Source organism: Odontesthes bonariensis, chromosome 10 (assembly GCF_027942865.1).
Source record: "Odontesthes bonariensis isolate fOdoBon6 chromosome 10, fOdoBon6.hap1, whole genome shotgun sequence".
NCBI lineage: Eukaryota > Metazoa > Chordata > Actinopteri > Atheriniformes > Atherinopsidae > Odontesthes > Odontesthes bonariensis.
The window spans coordinates 2,412,967-2,432,315 of record NC_134515.1 but is presented as its reverse complement, the minus strand read 5'-3'; the positions used below and the strand labels follow the sequence as shown (position 1 = coordinate 2,432,315).

General features: G+C 44.4%; 1 protein-coding gene across 3 annotated transcripts in view; it reads right to left on the bottom strand.

Annotated features, from left to right (window-relative positions):
• Positions 1–2,214: 2,214 nt before the first annotated feature.
• Positions 2,215–19,349, bottom strand: part of LOC142390472 (myosin-4-like) — a 72,672-nt gene continuing 55,537 nt past the window's right edge. Inside the window, exons 31-47 of one of the 3 annotated variants that reach the window (XM_075475924.1) lie at positions 18,249–18,480; positions 14,757–14,883; positions 14,261–14,379; positions 12,882–13,078; positions 11,803–11,986; positions 11,549–11,714; positions 11,321–11,445; positions 11,126–11,241; positions 9,195–9,381; positions 8,887–9,096; positions 8,631–8,756; positions 7,681–7,771; positions 7,372–7,451; positions 4,656–4,760; positions 4,484–4,579; positions 3,866–4,009; positions 2,215–3,781 (exon numbers count right to left, since the gene is read on the bottom strand). In XM_075475924.1, coding sequence (XP_075332039.1) covers positions 3,770–3,781; positions 3,866–4,009; positions 4,484–4,579; positions 4,656–4,760; positions 7,372–7,451; positions 7,681–7,771; positions 8,631–8,756; positions 8,887–9,096; positions 9,195–9,381; positions 11,126–11,241; positions 11,321–11,445; positions 11,549–11,714; positions 11,803–11,986; positions 12,882–13,078; positions 14,261–14,379; positions 14,757–14,883; positions 18,249–18,480 — 2,317 coding nt within the window. In that variant the 3' untranslated portion in view covers positions 2,215–3,769. The other 2 variants (XM_075475925.1, XM_075475923.1) reach the window with 2 other exon arrangements.

The window sequence follows — 19,349 nt, the reverse complement described above, 5'->3', positions numbered from 1 at the left end:
CTCGACATCTTCCTTCTCAGTTTTGTCCTCTCAGTGTGTTCCTTTGTTATTATTTAACCAAAATCAAACCACAGATCGTGACTTATGAGAATGAATTGTAAAAACTGGACTCGCACAGGAAGTGACGGGGCTTTAATGCTTTGAATATTCTTCTGCAGGCGCACATAAAGGGTTGATGTTCTAACAGCTCGTCTGCTGCATGTGTTTGATTCCCTGGATGACACGTAATATTGCATTAATATTGATTAATTGAGTCAAACCGGTTAAAAAAATGTTTTAAAAGAATCCTGAGAACGTGGACACGGATCGGGCACCGCTGGTCGAACACACCTGGAGGCTTCTGATCACATCTCACTAGGGATGGGAATTGATAAGATTTTTACGATTCCAATTCCATTTTCGATTCTGCTTAACGATTCGGTTCTTTGCCGGTTCCCTTATCGATTCTCATTTGGAGAAAAAGGACAACAAACCGGTCGATTAGCATCAACTTTGTTTAGTTTAGAAGTAACACGAGTCGTGACCTCACAAACCCAACAACGGTGAGGTCCACATTGGTCTATCCTGGCCTGGGTAATTTAACTCTTCCTGCTCTGGTGAAAGGAGAAGCTGGAGGTAGAGGTGAACTGGGGGTAGTACCACCAGCCTCTGGCTCTGAGCCAGTCAGGCTCTGTCTCTCATGATTTCATCTAAATGTAATGCCTGAGAAGGCATTCATTTAACCTTAACCGTTACTAACAGCAGCTTTTACAATCAGGCAAATGGTGCTAACATGATAGGCAGTGTTTGTTAGTTAGTTACCTGCAGTGTTAGCCGAGGACATGCTAACGTTGCTAACGTTGCTGGGTTCAGATTCACCGACGTTAATCATTCATTCATAGTTATTGCATGTTGGTAGTATTTCCTCCCTTTGGTGAAATATTCACTTTACAAGTTGCCCTGTTGTCGTCTTTTTTAGGGATGTGTAATCAAACTTTGGAGTGTTTGTACCGCTTGGGCGCCATGTTTACTGTTGGCTGCTGGCTGCGCTGGACTCGCCACGCAACGTTGCGTGGTGACGTCATTCGCGCCCACTGGAATCGATAAGGGAATCGTTTGCAAAAACCGCCAAACGATTCCAAGGAATTGAAACACTGGAAACCGGTTCTCAACAAGAACCGGTTTTAGATTCCCATCCTTACATCTCACAGACCACCAGCATCGTTCACATCAGGTTTCATCACGAAACGTTCAAACAAACATTAAAGAAACACTAAAGAAGGTTAAAGCAACGCGTTTCTGACTCATTCTGACCATTATCTGAGGCTGAGATCCCAGGGTTTACAGACTTTGGTTAGTTTCACTTCTCTGTGGCCTCTTCAGCGTGAAAACAACTTCCTGTTTTTGGCTGCACATGCGCAGGGTTCACACAGAGATTTGTTGTTACGACTGTGCTGTTACACTCCACAACAGTAGGGGGAGCCACGGAGCAAAGAAATGGCCAAATTCTTACTTTCACAGTCTTGCAGTGATACCACCTGACGTTATCATACATGCGGTGTGTTCACACTTTGGAGTGTTTGATGAATAACATTGTGGAAATTTGACTTTATTTGGCCACAAATTGCTTCTAAGAGAGGAAGGAGGAACGCTGGAAGGCTTCCTAGGACTCCAGTGTGCTGGAGCCCTCTCCCACATGTTTCCTGGATGGTTTGGAGTTAAAAACACCTGGTTGGGGGGCTATACTTTGACCCATTGATATGTCCCCCTGATGATTTCCATTGACGGTGCCTCTGCTGTGTCCTGGTGAGACCCGGCTCGTGGATGTTCGTTCCTGTGTGAATGCAGCCAGTCTGCCGTCTGTACAGACGCCTCTTTAAAGCCTCACTGTGTTTGCTCTGCGGTGCTCTTTGTCCAACAACAACAACCCCGGTTCAGTCTGAATGTATCTGTAAATGTTGAGGTGTGTTTTTATAGACCGAATCAGACCAATGTGGACACACACAGAACTTTGATTGGAAGGTGGAGGGATGAGCTGACCTGTTAATATGGATCTAACACGCGTGTACAGTCCTGACCTGTGGATACACCGACTGGTTTTAGTATGTGAATAAAGTGTTGAATACCAAAATGTACCAAATGCATCAAAGTGTGTTTGTGTGTGAAACTGATAAACTGAGACGTCCCAATATTTTTGCAAAACGTTACTCCAGAAAGAAAATCAAAGAAACTATGGAAATACAAAGAAAACAACTTTTATTTAGTTTCAGACACACAAACACAAGATATTTCATGTTTCATCTCATATATAAAACAGGTTTCTGGGACTTCTTTCACCTTCGTAATGTTGTTAAAATCAGGAACATCCTGACTCCATGCATCTGTTACTTCTGCTTTAACTCTTTATTATCGGGCTGTCCCACAGATTCTCTGAAAAGCCTTCCAGTGGAGAACCAACTGCATTAAAAATAACTTTGCAGAAACACCCATTTACTTTCAGAAGGTTTAAACCGCTTCACGAAACGTGTTTTTATTAGGGCTGGGCAAAGATTAAAATGTTTAATCTAATTAATCACATGATTTCCCTGATTAATCACGATTAATCGCATTTGTACGCAGAATCCAAAAGTAGCGTATAGCTTTTAGCATTTAGCTTTATTTTAAATGTGCTGCCATATGAATGAAAGTGCCATAACATTTGTTGTGCAAACACACTTTTAACATCAGCATCTTTCTGTAGTTTTTATGTAGAAGCCTCGCTCCACTGTCTGTTTCCTTGAATGACTTGCTGCTATCAGTTGTGTGTTTTGCCTTTAAGTGATATTTTAGACTGGAACTACTACGCTGAGAAGACAATTCAACTTGGCAGTGTTCACAGATGACTTTGGTTCTGTCGACTCCGCCGTCTGGAAGAACTTTAACATGAAAATGGCCGAGTAAAAGTTCCGTACCCTTCTCCAGGTTTGGTGGATCCGCCGATTACTTTCTTTTCCTGTTCCACAGCAGACAGCAACAGACTTTTACAGAATAAAAGCCTGTGAGCAGCAGACTTTTACAAAATAAAAGCCTGTGAGCAACAGACTTTTACAAAATAAAAGCCTGTGAGAAAGAGACATTTACAAAATAAAAGCCTGTGAGCAACAGACTTTTACAAAATAAAAGCCTGTGAGAAAGAGACTTACAAAATAAAAGCCTGTGAGCAACAGACTTTTACAATAATAAAACCTGCGTTAATGCGCAATAAAATATTTAATGTTTATTAAGTTAACGCGATAATAACGAGTTAATTCGCCCAGCCCTAGTGTTTTTCCTTCTGACAGTAACACACAACAAACTGGTTCACAAGGTCCTGTCGTAGTAAAGCAGAACCAAACCCACCGCAGTCAGACTTCAGAACCAAACCCACCGCAGTCAGACAACAGAACCAAACCCACCGCAGTCAGACTACAGAACCAAACCCACCGCAGTCAGACTACAGAACCAAACCCACCGCAGTCAGACTACAGAACCAAACCCACCGCAGTCAGACAACAGAACCAAACCCACCGCAGTCAGACTACAGAACCAAACCCACCGCAGTCAGACTACAGAACCAAACCCACCGCAGTCAGACTACAGAACCAAACCCACCGCAGTCAGACTACAGAACCAAACCCACCGCAGTCAGACTACAGAACCAAACCCACCGCAGTCAGACTACAGAACCAAACCCACCGCAGTCAGACTACAGAACCAAACCCAAAGCAGTCAGATTTCACACAGGCCCGCGGACCGATGAGGCAGCTGGTCGTCACTCAGCGACCTGCAGGAACACCAACAGAACGTCACAAACTCGCCCAACAGGAACTCAGAAATGAACCGGCGACCCGCCCGCTGCCTCACCCACCACGGCCACCTTGCTGCTTTGTTCACGGGTTCGAATCCGCAGCTTGTTGGCGGTCGTCTCTGCGATGTCGGCTCTCTCCTCGGCGTCGTCCAGCTCGTGTTGGACTTTCCGGAATCGCACGACACCACAGCTCACCTGCTCCTCCTGGTGGACGAACAGAAGAACAACATCAACACTTTACAGCTCCTCCTGGTGGACGAACAGAAGAACAACATCAACACTTTACAGCTCCTCCTGGTGGACGAACAGAAGAACAACATCAACACTTTACAGCTCCTCCTGGTGGACGAACAGAAGAACAACATCAACACTTTACAGCTCCTCCTGGTGGACGAACAGAAGAACAACATCAACACTTTACAGCTCCTCCTGGTGGACGAACAGAGAACAACATCAACACTTTACAGCTCCTCCTGGTGGACGAACAGAAGAACAACATCAACACTTTACAGCTCCTCCTGGTGGACGAACAGAAGAACAACATCAACCCTTTACAGACTGTTTCAGATAAACCAGAGTGGATCTTTTAGGGGATAACCCTCATTTATTTAGAATTAGAAAGCGGACGCTTTTGATGCTTATTTGCATTCGGTTAACAGAGCAGGAGGAGAGACTCACGGCGCTCTCTGCTTGTCTCTTGTAGCTCTTGACTTTGGTCTGAAGCTTCTCGATCAGCTCTTGCATCCTCAGCAAAGTCTTCCTGTCCTCCTCCGACTGCAGGAACACACAGAACCGGTAAAAACCACAGCCCCAACAGAACATCTGTTTCCCTGCAGCAGCTGGATCGGACCTGGTACGTCAGCTCTTTGACTCTCCTCTCGTAGCGGCGGACTCCTTTCTGGAACTCCTCGCTCCGCCTCTGCTCCACCATCAGCTCCGTCTGCAGCTCCCTCACCTGCAGGCAGCAGATTTATGGGATCAAACTATGGGATGTTTTAATTGGGTATGGCAGCTGCCACACCTTAGCTCCAGGGGAAAATGTAAATGGAAAATGTTTTTATTTTTTTCCTTAAAAAAAATTTATTTATGGAATTACTCTGTCAATTTGTATTGATTATTATATTATTTAATACGTATAAATTAACTGCAAATGAAATTCTGAACAACACAATCAATTGATCTAAGTATCATCTTCCCTAATACTTGTATCCCCTTTTGAAATGTGGTATCTCCCAGCCCCCCCTCCCTCCCACGAGATGACGGAGCCTGGAGGTCAAAGCTGATGTTATTTGCGGGATTTGTTGTTTGGTAATTAATGAAATATACAGCAACTACAGCAACTACAGCAGTACAGCTACAGCAGTACAACTACAGGAGTACAACTACAGCAGCACAACTACAGGAGCACAACTACAGCAGTACAACTACAGCAGTACGACTACAGCAGTACAACTACAGCAGTACGACTACAGCAGTACGACTACAGCAGTACGACTACAGCAGTACAGCTACAGCAGTACAACTACAGCAGTACGACTACAGTAGTACAACTACAGCAGCACAGCTACAGCAGCACAACTACAGCAGTACAACTACAGCAGTACAACTACAGCAGTACAACTACAGGAGCACAACAACAGCAGTACAGCTACAGCAGTACAACTACAGTAGTACAACTACAGCAGTACAGCTACAGCAGCACAACTACAGCAGTACAACTACAGCAGTACAACAACAGCAGCACAACAACAGCAGCACAACTACAGCAGTACAACTACAGCAGTACAACAACAGCAGCACAACTACAGCAGTACAACAACAGCAGTACAACTACAGCAGCACTACTACAGCAGTACAACTACAGCAGCACAGCTACAGCAGTACAACTACAGCAGCACAGCTACAGCAGCACAACTACAGCAGCACAGCTACAGCAGCACAACTACAGCAGTACAACTACAGCAGTACAACAACAGCAGCACAACAACAGCAGCACAACTACAGCAGTACAACTACAGCAGTACAACAACAGCAGTAAAACTACAGCAGCACAACTACAGCAGCACAGCTACAGCAGCACAACTACAGCAGTACAACTATAGCAGCACAACTACAGCAGTACAACTACAGCAGTACAACTACAGGAGCACAACTACAGCAGCACAACAACAGCAGTACAGCTACAGCAGTACAACTACAGCACTACAACTACAGCAGTACAACTACAGCAGTACAACTACAGGAGCACAACTACAGGAGCACAACAACAGCAGTACAGCTACAGCAGTACGACTACAACAGTACAACTACAGCAGCACAACTACAGCAGTACAACTACAGCAGCACAACTACAGCAGCACAACTACAGCAGCACAGCTACAGCAGTACAACTACAGGAGCACAAAAACAGCAGTACAACTAAAGCAGTACAACTACAGCACCACAACAACAGCAGTACAACTACAGCAGCACAACTACAGCAGTACAACTACAGCAGTACAGCTACAGCAGTACAACTACAGCAGTACAACTACAACAGCACAACTACAGCAGCACAACTACAGCAGCACAACTACAGCAGCACAAAAACAGCAGTACAACTACAGTAGTACAACTACAGCAGTACACCTACAGCAGCACAACTACAGCAGTACCACTACAACAGTACAAATACAGCAGTACAACTACAGCAGTACAACTACAGCAGCACAACTACAGCAGCACAACTACAGTAGTACAACTACAGCAGTACAACTACAGCAGCACAAAAACAGCAGTACAACTACAGCAGTACAGCTACAGCAGTACGGCTACTGCTGTACAACTACAGCAGTACCGCTACAAAAGTATAACAACAGCAGTACAACTACAGCAGCACAACTACAGCAGTACAACCACAGCAGTACAACTACAGCAGTACAACAACAGCAGCACAACTACAGCAGTACAACTACAGCAGTACAACAACAGCAGCACAACTACAGCAGTACAACTACAGCAGTACAACAACAGCAGCACAACTACAGCAGTACAACAACAGCAGCACAACTACAGCAGTACAACTACAGCAGTACAACAACAGCAGCACAACTACAGCAGTACAACTACAGCAGTACAACTACAGCAGCACAACTACAGCAGTACAACTACAGCAGTACAACTACAGCAGCACAACTACAGCAGTACAAATACAGCAGTACAACTACATCAGTACAACAACAGCAGCACAGCTACAGCAGTACAACTACAGCAGTACAACTACAGCAGCACAACTACAGCAGCACAACTACAGCAGTACAACTACAGCAGCACAACAACAGCAGTACAACTACAACAGTACAACAACAGCAGTACAACTACAGCAGCACAACTACAGCAGCACAACAACAGCAGTACAACTACAGCAGTACAACTACAGGAGCACAACAACAGCAGTACAGCTACAGCAGTACGACTACAACAGCACAACTACAGCAGCACAACTACAGCAGCACAACTACAGCAGCACAGCTCACAAATGTGGACGTGAACAACCTGTGGGATCATTGTTCAGAGGAGCCACTCACTCTGGTCTCCAGTTTGTGAAGCTGTTTCTTTCCTCCCTTCATGGCCATCTGCTCCGTCTCGTCCAGTTTGATCTGCAGCTCTGCAACAAACCCAAAAATCCATCAGTCAGAACATTTGGCAGCAACGTGCAGAACACCTGAATCATTCCACTCCTGTACATGCGCCTCTTCCTCTGCTCATCTGTGATGTTCATGTGAAAGGTTATTGATCAGTTAACCATTTCAGTTCAACAAGTTTTACAGAGAAAGTCGAGTTCAGGTTCCTGGCATTGACAGACCAGAACCAGCACCGCCCATCGGTCTCAGTACCTTTCGCTGTGGACTCCATGTTCTTCTTCATCCTCTCCAGCATTGAGCTGCTGTCCTGCTCCTTCCTCAGCTCCTCCGCCATCAGAGCCGCCTGGTGAAGCACAAACGTGAACAGGGTTCAGAACGACCGGAACCAATCTGAACCGATCCTCAGCGCGGATCGTTCAGGGCATGAAACTGTGGCGCTGTGAGCAGATCGAGGTACGGATTCGGTCTCAGTTTGTCCGACTGCAGAAAGGTTAAAACAGCCAAAGATCACAGGAAACACTGGCTGTGTTCCAAACCGCATACTTCTCCTACTTCTCCTACTACTCCTACTAACTTTGTGAGTTAGTATGCGAGTTTGAGTAAGCGAGAAGTTCCCGGATGCATACTAGATTCTCCAAAATGTTGGGTATGCATCATGAGGTCACTACTCATACTCAAACTACCCAAGATGCAACGTAACGTGACGTAGCCGATCGTCATTTCCTGTCAAAACGGCAGTTTCAAGCTAGCTACAACGAGGGTAGGTTCACTTCCTGTTTTCAAAACAAAAGCACAAATTGTATGGTAATGGCTTTCCCTATGATAAAAGGCAACAGGTATTTTATTTTGTGAAAATAACCGGAAGTGCGTTAGCTCACTGCGGCTAGCTTTAGTAGCGCCAAATTCGTGGGAACAAAATTGTAAACAGCCGGTATTTTGTCAGGTTTTCAACACGTTGGGGATCTAAACGACTACTTTCTCTCCTGAAAATGTTTCAAATGTTGCTAAAGTTTACAGAGTTTAGAGCTTAAGGGAAATCAGCTTCAGGCCGGCTGATTTCGGCTCGGGCAGGAGCGAAATGCATTGTGGGTAAACGCTCTGCATACTGACTGATCGATGAGTATGCAGTATGTAGTATGCGGTCTCGAACAGCCACAGAGAAAGGTTAACACAAAGGTCAGGGGTCAGAGGTCAGGACTGACATCAGTGACGGCCTTCTTGGCTTTCTCGTTGGCGCTGTAGCTCTCCTGCACCGCCTCGTCCACCTCTCCTGACAGCAGAGACAGATCCGCCTCCAGCTTCCTCTTCTGGTTCAGCAGAGCGGCGTTCTGACACAGGAAGACATTTTGATCAGCGCCCGCTCAGCGGCTGCGGATCTCTGCACCGACGGTTTATCTCTACACCGATGACAACACGCTTTATATTCCAGGTACACATCAGGTAAGTCTGCGTTCGTACCTGCGTGGCGAGAAGGTTTACCCTCTCTGCCACCTCCACCAGCTCATGTTCGGCCATCTTGCGGGCGCGGTCCGTCTGTTCCAGGATCTCTCGTAGCTCCTCCTCCTCCGCTGTCATCAGCGCGCAGCGGCGCTCCAACAGGACGAGCTGTTCTTTGAGCTGATTAGCCAGCTGGACACCATCCTCCAGCTCCACCTGCTGCTCTTTGACCTGCGACAAACGGACATCAATGATCTTTGTTTTTAACGGCACCAGCTGGAGAACTGGTGTTTTCTTGACCCGGACCCGATGGGACCAGGTGAGGCTACCTGAGTCTGCAGGTGTCGGACACTCCGCTGGCTGTCGGCCGCCTGTCTGTTGGCGTGTCCCAGCTGGACCTCCATCTCATTCAGGTCGGACTCCATCTTCTTCCTCAGACGAACCGCCTCGCTGCGACTGCGGACCTCCGCCTCCAAACTGGCCTGCAGCGTCTCCGTGGAATGCTGGTGGCTCCGCCTGGTGGACAGTTCTGGTATTACGACTCACAGACCTTAATAACGTGCACATATTTACGGCTTTTTGTCTGGCACGATCGAAGATTGTGATTGGCCGGCCCAGCTCTTCCATCATCTTGAGACAGCAGTTTGTGAACAAACCCGTTTCCAGAAAGGTTTTGAATACATTAAAAACAAGGATTTTTAAACACAGTCCAAATGATTTCCACTCAGTGGGGTCACATGGCACCGAAAGGATCAGATTATTGGCTAAATTACAATAAGAATGAGTTGAGCGAGGGTAATACTCCTTGGATATATGGCGGTGAATGAATGGGATCATAGGCACAAAGCGTGTCATACCCCGGTATGATAGGTGGCGCTGTACCCATTCCAGCTGTTGCTAATAGAGCCACTTCCTGTTGACGTCTTCACCACCAACAACAACAACAAACTCAGGCATTGGAGAAAGATGGAGAACGCAGAGCCAGATGAAGCTACGTCCCTCTACATTTGGTCTGTGATGAGCTGCTTGTTGCACAAACTCGATGCCCAACGGAGCATTCTCCATCGCGTTGTTTGTTTCTTTCTGACGGCGACAACAACAGGAATATCGTCTCCTTTGACTTCCGGGTCACGACCCCGGGAAAACATCTGGAGCATGCGCAGAACGCAAAGTCTGATTCACCACGTGCTTCAGCGTCTACAAGCAGGTTTAGAGTGACTTTCAACCCAGTTATCTCGGGGTCTGAATTCCATCCGATCCAGTTCTTAGTCAGATTAAGGTGTCTACATGCACTTAATAACTCAGTCTGATTGTAATTTAGCCAATAATCCGATCCTTTCAGGGCCATGTGACCCCACTGAGTGTGAAGAGGAGATCTTTGATCGTGTGTTGGACCGACTGTTTGGATCCCGTCTGTTCATCCGTATCATTATCTTGGACAGAAAAGCTGAGATTGACGCTCATGTGGTTCCATGGTGGCCGTGACATGTACAGTTCGTTATCATGTGCAGAGAACTACGAGATGCCATGTAAGAGAATAACCCGACACAAAGAGATGCTCTATGATGCAAGAGAAGGAGCCCCAGTATCAAGCCTTGTGGTACGCCTCTGGAGAAGTTTGTTCTAACCATGGAACTTTATCAGGTACTGACCGATATGTTGGCCAGTTTCCATCAAATGACTCGATAACATTCACTGACCAGGTCAGATAATATGAAACCAGGAAGTTCAGCATTATCCCCTTAACGCCTGAATTTATATAGCTGTATATAAAAAATGTTTTGTGTGTGTTTTAGCCTTTAAGTAGATGGTAAATAATGCTGAGATTATTAATTTCACATTTGCACAAAAAATAAATAGAAATTTTGGTATGTTGCAAATTTGCGACAACAGGCATCCTGGTCAATTTGGAGTCAGTTTGGTATGTTTGGTATGTAATTTGGTATGTTGCTTATTTGCAACACCAGGCATAATGGTCAATAATAAGATAACAACAACACAGTAATATAACAGTGAAAAAACAATGTTTTTTTACTTTGTGGTCCCACTAGAAACAAGTGCTTGTCGAATGTTCCTAGGTCCGTAGTGAATATGGACTAACCGGCATTGGGGGAATAAAGATGCTATCTCAGCTGGTTGATTGAGTCAAACGGTTTGTAGCATATATGCGACAATAGGCGTTAAGGGGTTAAAGAATGTAAGAATCAGTCATTAAGAATTTAAACTGAACATCTGGCCAGTTTCCATCAATATTTTGTACCTGAGGCTGTCAATCTCTTCGTCTTTCTCTGCAATCTTTCGCTCGACCTCGGTCCTGATCTGCTGCAGCTCCGTCTGAACCCTGGTGGTCTTGCTCTCCTCGTGCTCCAGGGTGCCCTGGTTGGTGGAGAGTCAGCGGACACGTCAGTTCGGCCACCAGCTCAGGTGAGAGAGAGCTGACGGGTTACCTGGTTACCTCTGCTTCCTCCAGGGCGGCCCTGATGTCGCTCTTCTCCACGTCGAGGACCTTCTTCATCCTCTCCAGCTCATGGATGGTCTTCCCTCCGTGGCTGATCTGATCCGTCAGGTCCAGGATCTCCTCTGGACCCATCAACAGGCAGAACAGGTCACCACATTTTTACAGTTTATCCTAAAACAGTTGCAGAGATGTTTGTTCTACAGGGTTAGGGCAAAGGGAAAGTACCTTGCAGGTTCCTGTTTTCCCGTTGAACCGTCTCCAGGTGATCCAGAGCTTCTTCGTAGCCGTTCTTCAGCTTGAAGAGCTCCGTGCTCAGACTGCGAGACTCTTTCTGCGACGCTTCCAGCTCCGTCTGACTCCGGGCAAACTTCAGCTTCCAGTCACTCAGCAGCTGCATCGAACAACACAAACCGACCCGTTTCCCAGCAGGCTGTGCACACACATCACTGCCGTCTCTTTTTGTCTCTTTTGGGACTGACCTGGTCGGAGTTCCGCTGCTTCTTCTCCATGGCGATGGCAGCGGCGTTGGAGCGCTCCAGCTCGACCGCCAGGTCTTCGATCTCCGTCTGCAGACGCTGTTTGGTTTTGTCCAGCGAGCAGCATTTGGCCTGAGAAGCCTCCGTGGCTTCTTCTGCCGTCTGCAGTTTCACGACTAACTTCTTCCTGCAGACACACACATTCTCCTTTCAAACACTTTTATTTGAAGTGAGGAAGGTTCTCCAATGTTCTTAATCATATGAATACGTTCTTAATAGAGCTGGGCGAGTTAACTCGTCATTATCGAGTTAACTCGTTAATTATTTAACGCCGATAAATGTTTTATCGCGCATTAACGCAGGTTTTATTTATTTACTTATATATATTTTCAAATACAAAAAAAAAATTTGGGGGGCTTTTGTCAGGCTTTTATTCTGTAAAAGTCTGTTGCTCACAGGCTTTTATTTTGTAAAAGTCTGTTGCTGTCTGCTGTGGAACCGGAAAAGAAAGTAATCGGCGGATCCACCAAACATGGAGAAGGGTACGGAACTTTTACTCGGCCATTTTCATTTTAAAGTTCTTCCAGACGGCGGAGTCGACAGAACCAAAGTCATATGTAAACACAGCCAAGTTGAATTGTCTTCTCAGCGTAGTAGTTCCAGTCTAAAATATCACTTAAAGGCAAAACACACAACTGATAGCAGCAAGTCGTTCAAGGAAACAGACAGTGGAGCGAGGCTTCTACATAAAAACTACAGAAAGATGCTGATGTTAAAAGTGTGTTTGCACAACAAATGTTATGGCACTTTCATTCATATGGCAGCACATTTAAAATAAAGCTAAATGCTAAAAGCTATACACTACTTTTGGATTCATTTTTGGATTCTGCGTACAAATGCGATTAATCGTGATTAATCAGGGAAATCATGTGATTAATTAGATTAAACATTTTAATCGTTGCCCAGCCCTAGTTTTTAAATATTTGAATATTCGGAGAGCTGCTTAATGTCCATGGGAAGCGTGAATAAAGCGTTCTGCCTGTCCTGGACTGCAGTGAGTCTGCACAGTAACCACATCTTACTTGGCATCCTCCAGCTCCTCTATCCTCAGCACAGCTTCGGTCTCGAACTTCGCCCTCCACTGAACCGCCTGACTGTTAGCGTTAGACAGCGCCCTCTGCAGTTCAGCTTTGGCCTCCTGCTCCTCCTCCAGCTGCTCCCTCAGCAGACTGCAGTCATGGCGGGACGCCTGAACCGCGTGAGCTAACGCCACCCGAGCCTGCAGCACAGAGACGAGAAGCCAACGGCAAAGAGACCAACGTGAGCCAGAAAACAGCAGAGGTGGGTAGTAAGGAGTTACATTTACTTTAGTATGTTTTTGAAAACATTATACTTCTAGGAGTAGTTTTAAATCTCTATACTCTTTACTTTTCCGTGAGTAGATGTGTGCAGCAGAAACTGTCCTCTTACTCCGCTACATTAGGCTACAATGAGCTGGTTACTTTTCTTCTTACCTCTTTGGTATTCTACGCCTCATTATTTTTATCCCCCCGCGTACGCCTCATTTTAATGTTTTATTCTGACAGAGAGAGAGACTTCCGCCAAAGGCTCTACCACCTGACTGTGTTCCACCAATCAGACGCAGCCGTGCAGTCTGGTCACGTGACCGTACTCGATCTCAGCGGCGGGACGGGTTAGCTTTAGCATTAGCAGTCGTAGCAAACAAACAAAGAAACAGATGAAAAATGTCAGAACCAACGGTGGGAAATGAAGACGCAGACGAGGCCTCATACTGAAAGCATGTTTACCTTACAAAGAGTGAGAAACAGCAGCTACATTATGTGTCTTCTGTGTCAACCAAAACAAACGCACATTTCAGCAGAAACTCAACATCTAACTTGAGGAAACATGTAGCGCTAAGTTTCCTAAACTCGTTTTTCCCCCCATGGATAGGTGAATGTTTGTTTTTTAGGTTACATATGGGTTACATATGTTTTAAACATTTCCTAAGTCTCTTTTATTTTTTATTGAAGTACTTGAATTTACCTAGATTATTTTAATTTAAGCTATTTTGAAATTAATTAATTCATTTTAATTTATTTTATCAATTGGATGAACTCTAATTTGCCTAAAGATGATTATTTAGTATTTTTGTCTGTCTGATTGAATGCTTGTGTTAACAAATAAATCAGACGTTACTCAACAGTTACTCAGTACTTGAGTAGTTTTTTCACCGAGCACTTTTTTACTCTTACTCAAGTAATTATTTGGATGACTACTTTTTACTTTTACTTGAGTCATATTATTCTGAAGTAACAGTACTTTTACTTGAGTACAGTTTTTGGCTGCTGTACCCACCTCTGGTAAAAGCAGAGCGAGCTAACTGTGTTGGTATGACATCGGTGTGAGACCCTGGTGCGGCTGCCAGGGGGCGCTGTGATGAAACGATGGTCAGCCTTACCTTGCTATCTTCCTCCAGCCGTCTCTTTAGATCCTCGGTGTTCTGGCCCAGACCTGCTTTGGAGCGCTGCAGCTGACTAATTGTGGCGTCCCGCTCCTCCAGCCGCCGACTGAACTCAGCTGGGAACCCGACAGGAAAGACGAAGTTTGGGTTCATTTGATGGAAACTGGCCAACATATCGGTCAGTAAAGGACCTGATAAAGCTTGTTTTCCATGGTTAGAACAAACTTCTCCTGAGGGGTACCACAAGGCGTGGTACTGGGGCTCCTTCTCTTCTCTGCATTATAGAGCATCTCTTTGTGTCGGGTTATTCTCTTACATGGCATCTCGTAGTTCCCTGCCACATACCCTAACCCTAAGGGTCACAGGGCTAAAGAACTAACCCTAAGTCCACCCTTCCATGCCACATTTGGAAAATATTAATTTTCAAATATCTAAGAGTCTAAGATCCTCGGGTGTCTCAGAAATGAAAGACGTGTTAGTGCGGGTGTTTTACCGTTCTCGGTGAGCGTTCGGGCTTTCTGAGCAGAAACTTCACTGAGTTGTCTTTTCAGCTCATCCGCTCTGTTCCTGCTCTCAATCAGCTGGTCCTCATAAACCCTGCTCATCTTCTCCACAGCTCCCTGCACACACACACACAAACACACTTTTTCATTGATGAGATCAGATCGGATTCCAGCGCAAACCTGCTTTAAAGATGCTCTTTGAAGGAAAAATATTCAAAACATCGAAAGAAAATCTATCAATAGACGAGATGCGTCCTGAGTCCCTGTAGTGTTCAATCTGCCCTCAAGCCAACAGAAGAAGAAGAAGAAGAAGTAGAAAAGAAAAAGAAGAGGAATCAGTGGCCAAAAAACACACTGGCTGTGTTCAAAATCGCATACTGCATACTACATACTGCATACTACACACTACATACTGCATACTACATACTGCATACTACATACTACATACTGCATAATACATACTACATACTGCATACTACATACTGCATACTACATACTGCATAGTACATACTGCATACTACATACTTCATACTACATACTACATACCACATACTACATACTACATACTGCATACTACATACTGCATACTACATACTACATACTGCATACTACATACTACATACTGCATACTACATACTGCATACTACATACTGCATAGTACATACTGCATACTACATACTGCATACTGCATACTACATACTACATACCACATACTACATACTACATACTGCATACTACATACTACATACTGCATACTACATACTGCATACTACATACTACATACTGCATACTACATACTGCATACTACATACTGCATACTACATACTGCATAGTACATACTGCATACTACATACTGCATACTACATACTACATACTGCATACTACATACTACATACTGCATACTACATACTGCATACTACATACTGCATAGTACATACTGCATACTACATACTGCATACTACATACCACATACTACATACTACATACTGCATACTACATACTGCATAGTACATACTGCATACTACATACTACATACTGCATACTACATACTGCATACTACATACTACATACTGCATACTACATACTGCATACTACATACTGCATAGTACATACTGCATACTACATACTACATACTGCATACTACATACTACATACTGCATACTACATACTGCATACTACATACTGCATACTACATACTACATACTACATACTGCATACTACATACTGCATACTACATACTACATACTGCATACTACATACTACATACTGCATACTACATACTGCATACTACATACTGCATAGTACATACTGCATACTACATACTGCATACTGCATACTACATACTACATACCACATACTACATACTACATACTGCATACTACATACTACATACTGCATACTACATACTGCATACTACATACTGCATACTACATACTACATACTACATACTACATACTGCATACTACATACTGCATACTGCATACTACATACTACATACTACATACCACATACTACATACTGCATACTACATACTACATACTACATACTGCATACTACATACTACATACTACATACTACATACTACATACTGCATACTACATACTGCATACTGCATACTACATAGTACATACTACATACTGCATACTACATACTACATACTGCATACTACATACTGCATAGTACATACTGCATACTACATACTGCATACTGCATACTACATACTACATACCACATACTACATACTACATACTGCATACTACATACTACATACTGCATACTACATACTGCATACTACATACTGCATACTACATACTACATACTACATACTACATACTGCATACTACATACTGCATACTGCATACTACATACTACATACTACATACTACATACCACATACTACATACTGCATACTACATACTACATACTACATACTGCATACTACATACTACATACTACATACTACATACTACATACTGCATACTACATACTGCATACTGCATACTACATAGTACATACTACATACTGCATACTCATCGATCAGACAGTATGCAGAGTGTTTACCCACAATGCATTTCTCTCCTGCCCGAGCCGAAATCAGCCGGCCTGAAGCTGATTTCGCTTAAGCTCTAAACTCTGTAAACTTTAGCAACATTTGAAACATTTTCAGGCGAGAAAGTAGTCGTTTAGATCCCCAACGTGTTGAAAACCTGACAAAATACCGGCTGTTTACCATTTTGTTCCCACGAATTCGGCGCTACTAAAGCTAGCCGCAGTGAGCAACGTGCTTCCGGTTATTTTCACAAAATAAAATACCCGTTGCCTTTTATCATAGGGAAAGCCATTACCATACTGCTTTTGTTTTGAAAACAGGAAGTGAACCTACCCTCGTTGTAGCTAGCTTGAAACTGCCGTTTTGACAGGAAATGACGATCGGCGACGTCACGTTACATTGCATCTTGGGTAGTTTGAGTATGAGTAGTAACCTCATGATGCATACCCAACATTTCGGAGAATCTAGTATGCATCCGGGAACTTCTCGCTTACTCAAACTCGCATACTAACTCAAAAAGTTAGTATGAGTAGTAGGAGAAGTGTGCGGTTTGGAATACAGCCACTGATTACAACAACGTCAAAGCTGTTAGCAGATAAATATCCCCATCACCCCCTGAGCAGGAACAGGAGCCCAAACAAGAGCAGGAAGTGTTGCTTTTCTTCGTTGGATGCAGCTTTTGGGCATAAAGGACTTAAATCTAATGCAGAACTACTAACTTTCCTTTAAAGTAAGTAAAAAGCTTGTGTTGGTAAGGTTGTGGATGCAGCTAATGTTGAATCTAACTTTTCTCAGCTGATTCCACCATGTTTGCCACCATGTTGGTGAAGTCACGTTTTGGTTCTTAGTCCATGTTTAGTTTTTAGTTTTGCCATGTTTTAGTTTCCCTGCACTCAGTTAATTATTTCACTCACTTCACCTGTGTTATTCCCCACCAGCTGCACCTTGTCACTAATCACTCTCACTCTATTTAGTTTCCAGTCTCCCCTCTCAGTGTGTCGGATCTTTCCCTTTGTTTCGTGCCCTTCCTGTCTACTCACCCATGCTACCTGTGTTTTCCATGTTACTCGTCACCACGTTTAAGCTAAGTATTTATTTATCCAAGATAAATAAATACTTTACTTTGTAAATATAATTTGCCATACTTTGTTTTGTTTCCAAGTATTTATCCCCAGTTAAGTTTTTTGATATCCGGTTCGGCCGCGCCTTTGGTTTGTACTTTGTTTTTTGATTCCTGTAAATAAATCCAGTTTTCTTTTTGAAGTCCGCATCCGTGTCCTACATCACCACCCCACCCTGACAATAAGAACCCAACTGATTGTAAACACGTGTAAACGCTTACCGTTGTCGACTAATTTCTGTCATTATGATGATTTCTTTTTTAAATGTGCTGCGAGGCGAACATTCAGAGCAGACCCTTCCTTGTTTGTACCTTGGCCCTGGTGAGCTGCTCCACGTTAGCAGCCAGGTCGTCGGCCTCCAGCTGGGACTCGGACTTCTCCTTTTCCAGTTTCAGTTTGGCTCTCTGCAGGGAGTCGATCTGCTCGCTGAGCTCTGCCACCGCGTCCGAGTGCTTCTTCCTCAGAGTGGCCGCCGTGGCCTCGTGATGAAGCCCCGCCTCCTCCAGCTCCCGCCGCAGCTTCGAGAAGTCGGCCTCCCGCTTCCTGTTCGGTCCAAAGGTGGGTTCAGTTTTTGGTCACACTCAGACTCACATTCTCATTCTTTTATCTTTCTGTGGTGGTAAATGATGCTCTGGAGCCTCTGGAACTGGAAACCTGCACATCTGGAAAGGCTCCATCAGTGCTGAAAGGTACAAACAGCTGTTAGAGCAACATCTGCTCCCCTCTTCAGGGAAGGCCTTCAGCAGGACAGAGTTAAACCACATCCTAAATCTGTTCCAGCAGCTTCGTGGTAGAAGAGAAACATCTGGACTTTCTGCAGCCCAGATGTTTCACCAGCTGGAAACATTTAAATACAGCAAAGAAGACCCAGGGATCCTCCATCAGACAGGAACGGGACAACAATTCTCTCCCAGAGGTCCAGCAGCTGGTCTCCTCAGTTCCAGATGTTTACAGATGTTGTTAAAGGAGAAGGGGATGCTGCACAGTGGGAAACATGGACCCGTCCCAACGTTTATGAGATGTGTTGCTGCATCAGATTCAAGGTTTTTCAATACAAAGTTCAGAGTTAAGGTGAAACTTAACGAGGTGACAAAGTTCAGAGTTAAGGTGGAACTTAACGAGGTCACAAAGTTCAGAGTTAAGGTGAAACTTAACGAGGTCACAAAGTTCAGAGTTAAGGTGAAACTTAACGAGGTGACAAAGTTCAGAGTTAAGGTGGAACTTAACGAGGTCACAAAGTTCAGAGTTAAGGTGAAACTTAACGAGGTCACAAAGTTCAGAGTTAACGTGAAACTTAACGAGGTGACAAAGTTCAGAGTTAAGGTGGAACTTAACGAGGTCACAAAGTTCAGAGTTAACGTGGAACTTAACGAGATAACAAAGTTCAGAGTTAAGGTGGAACTTAACGAGGT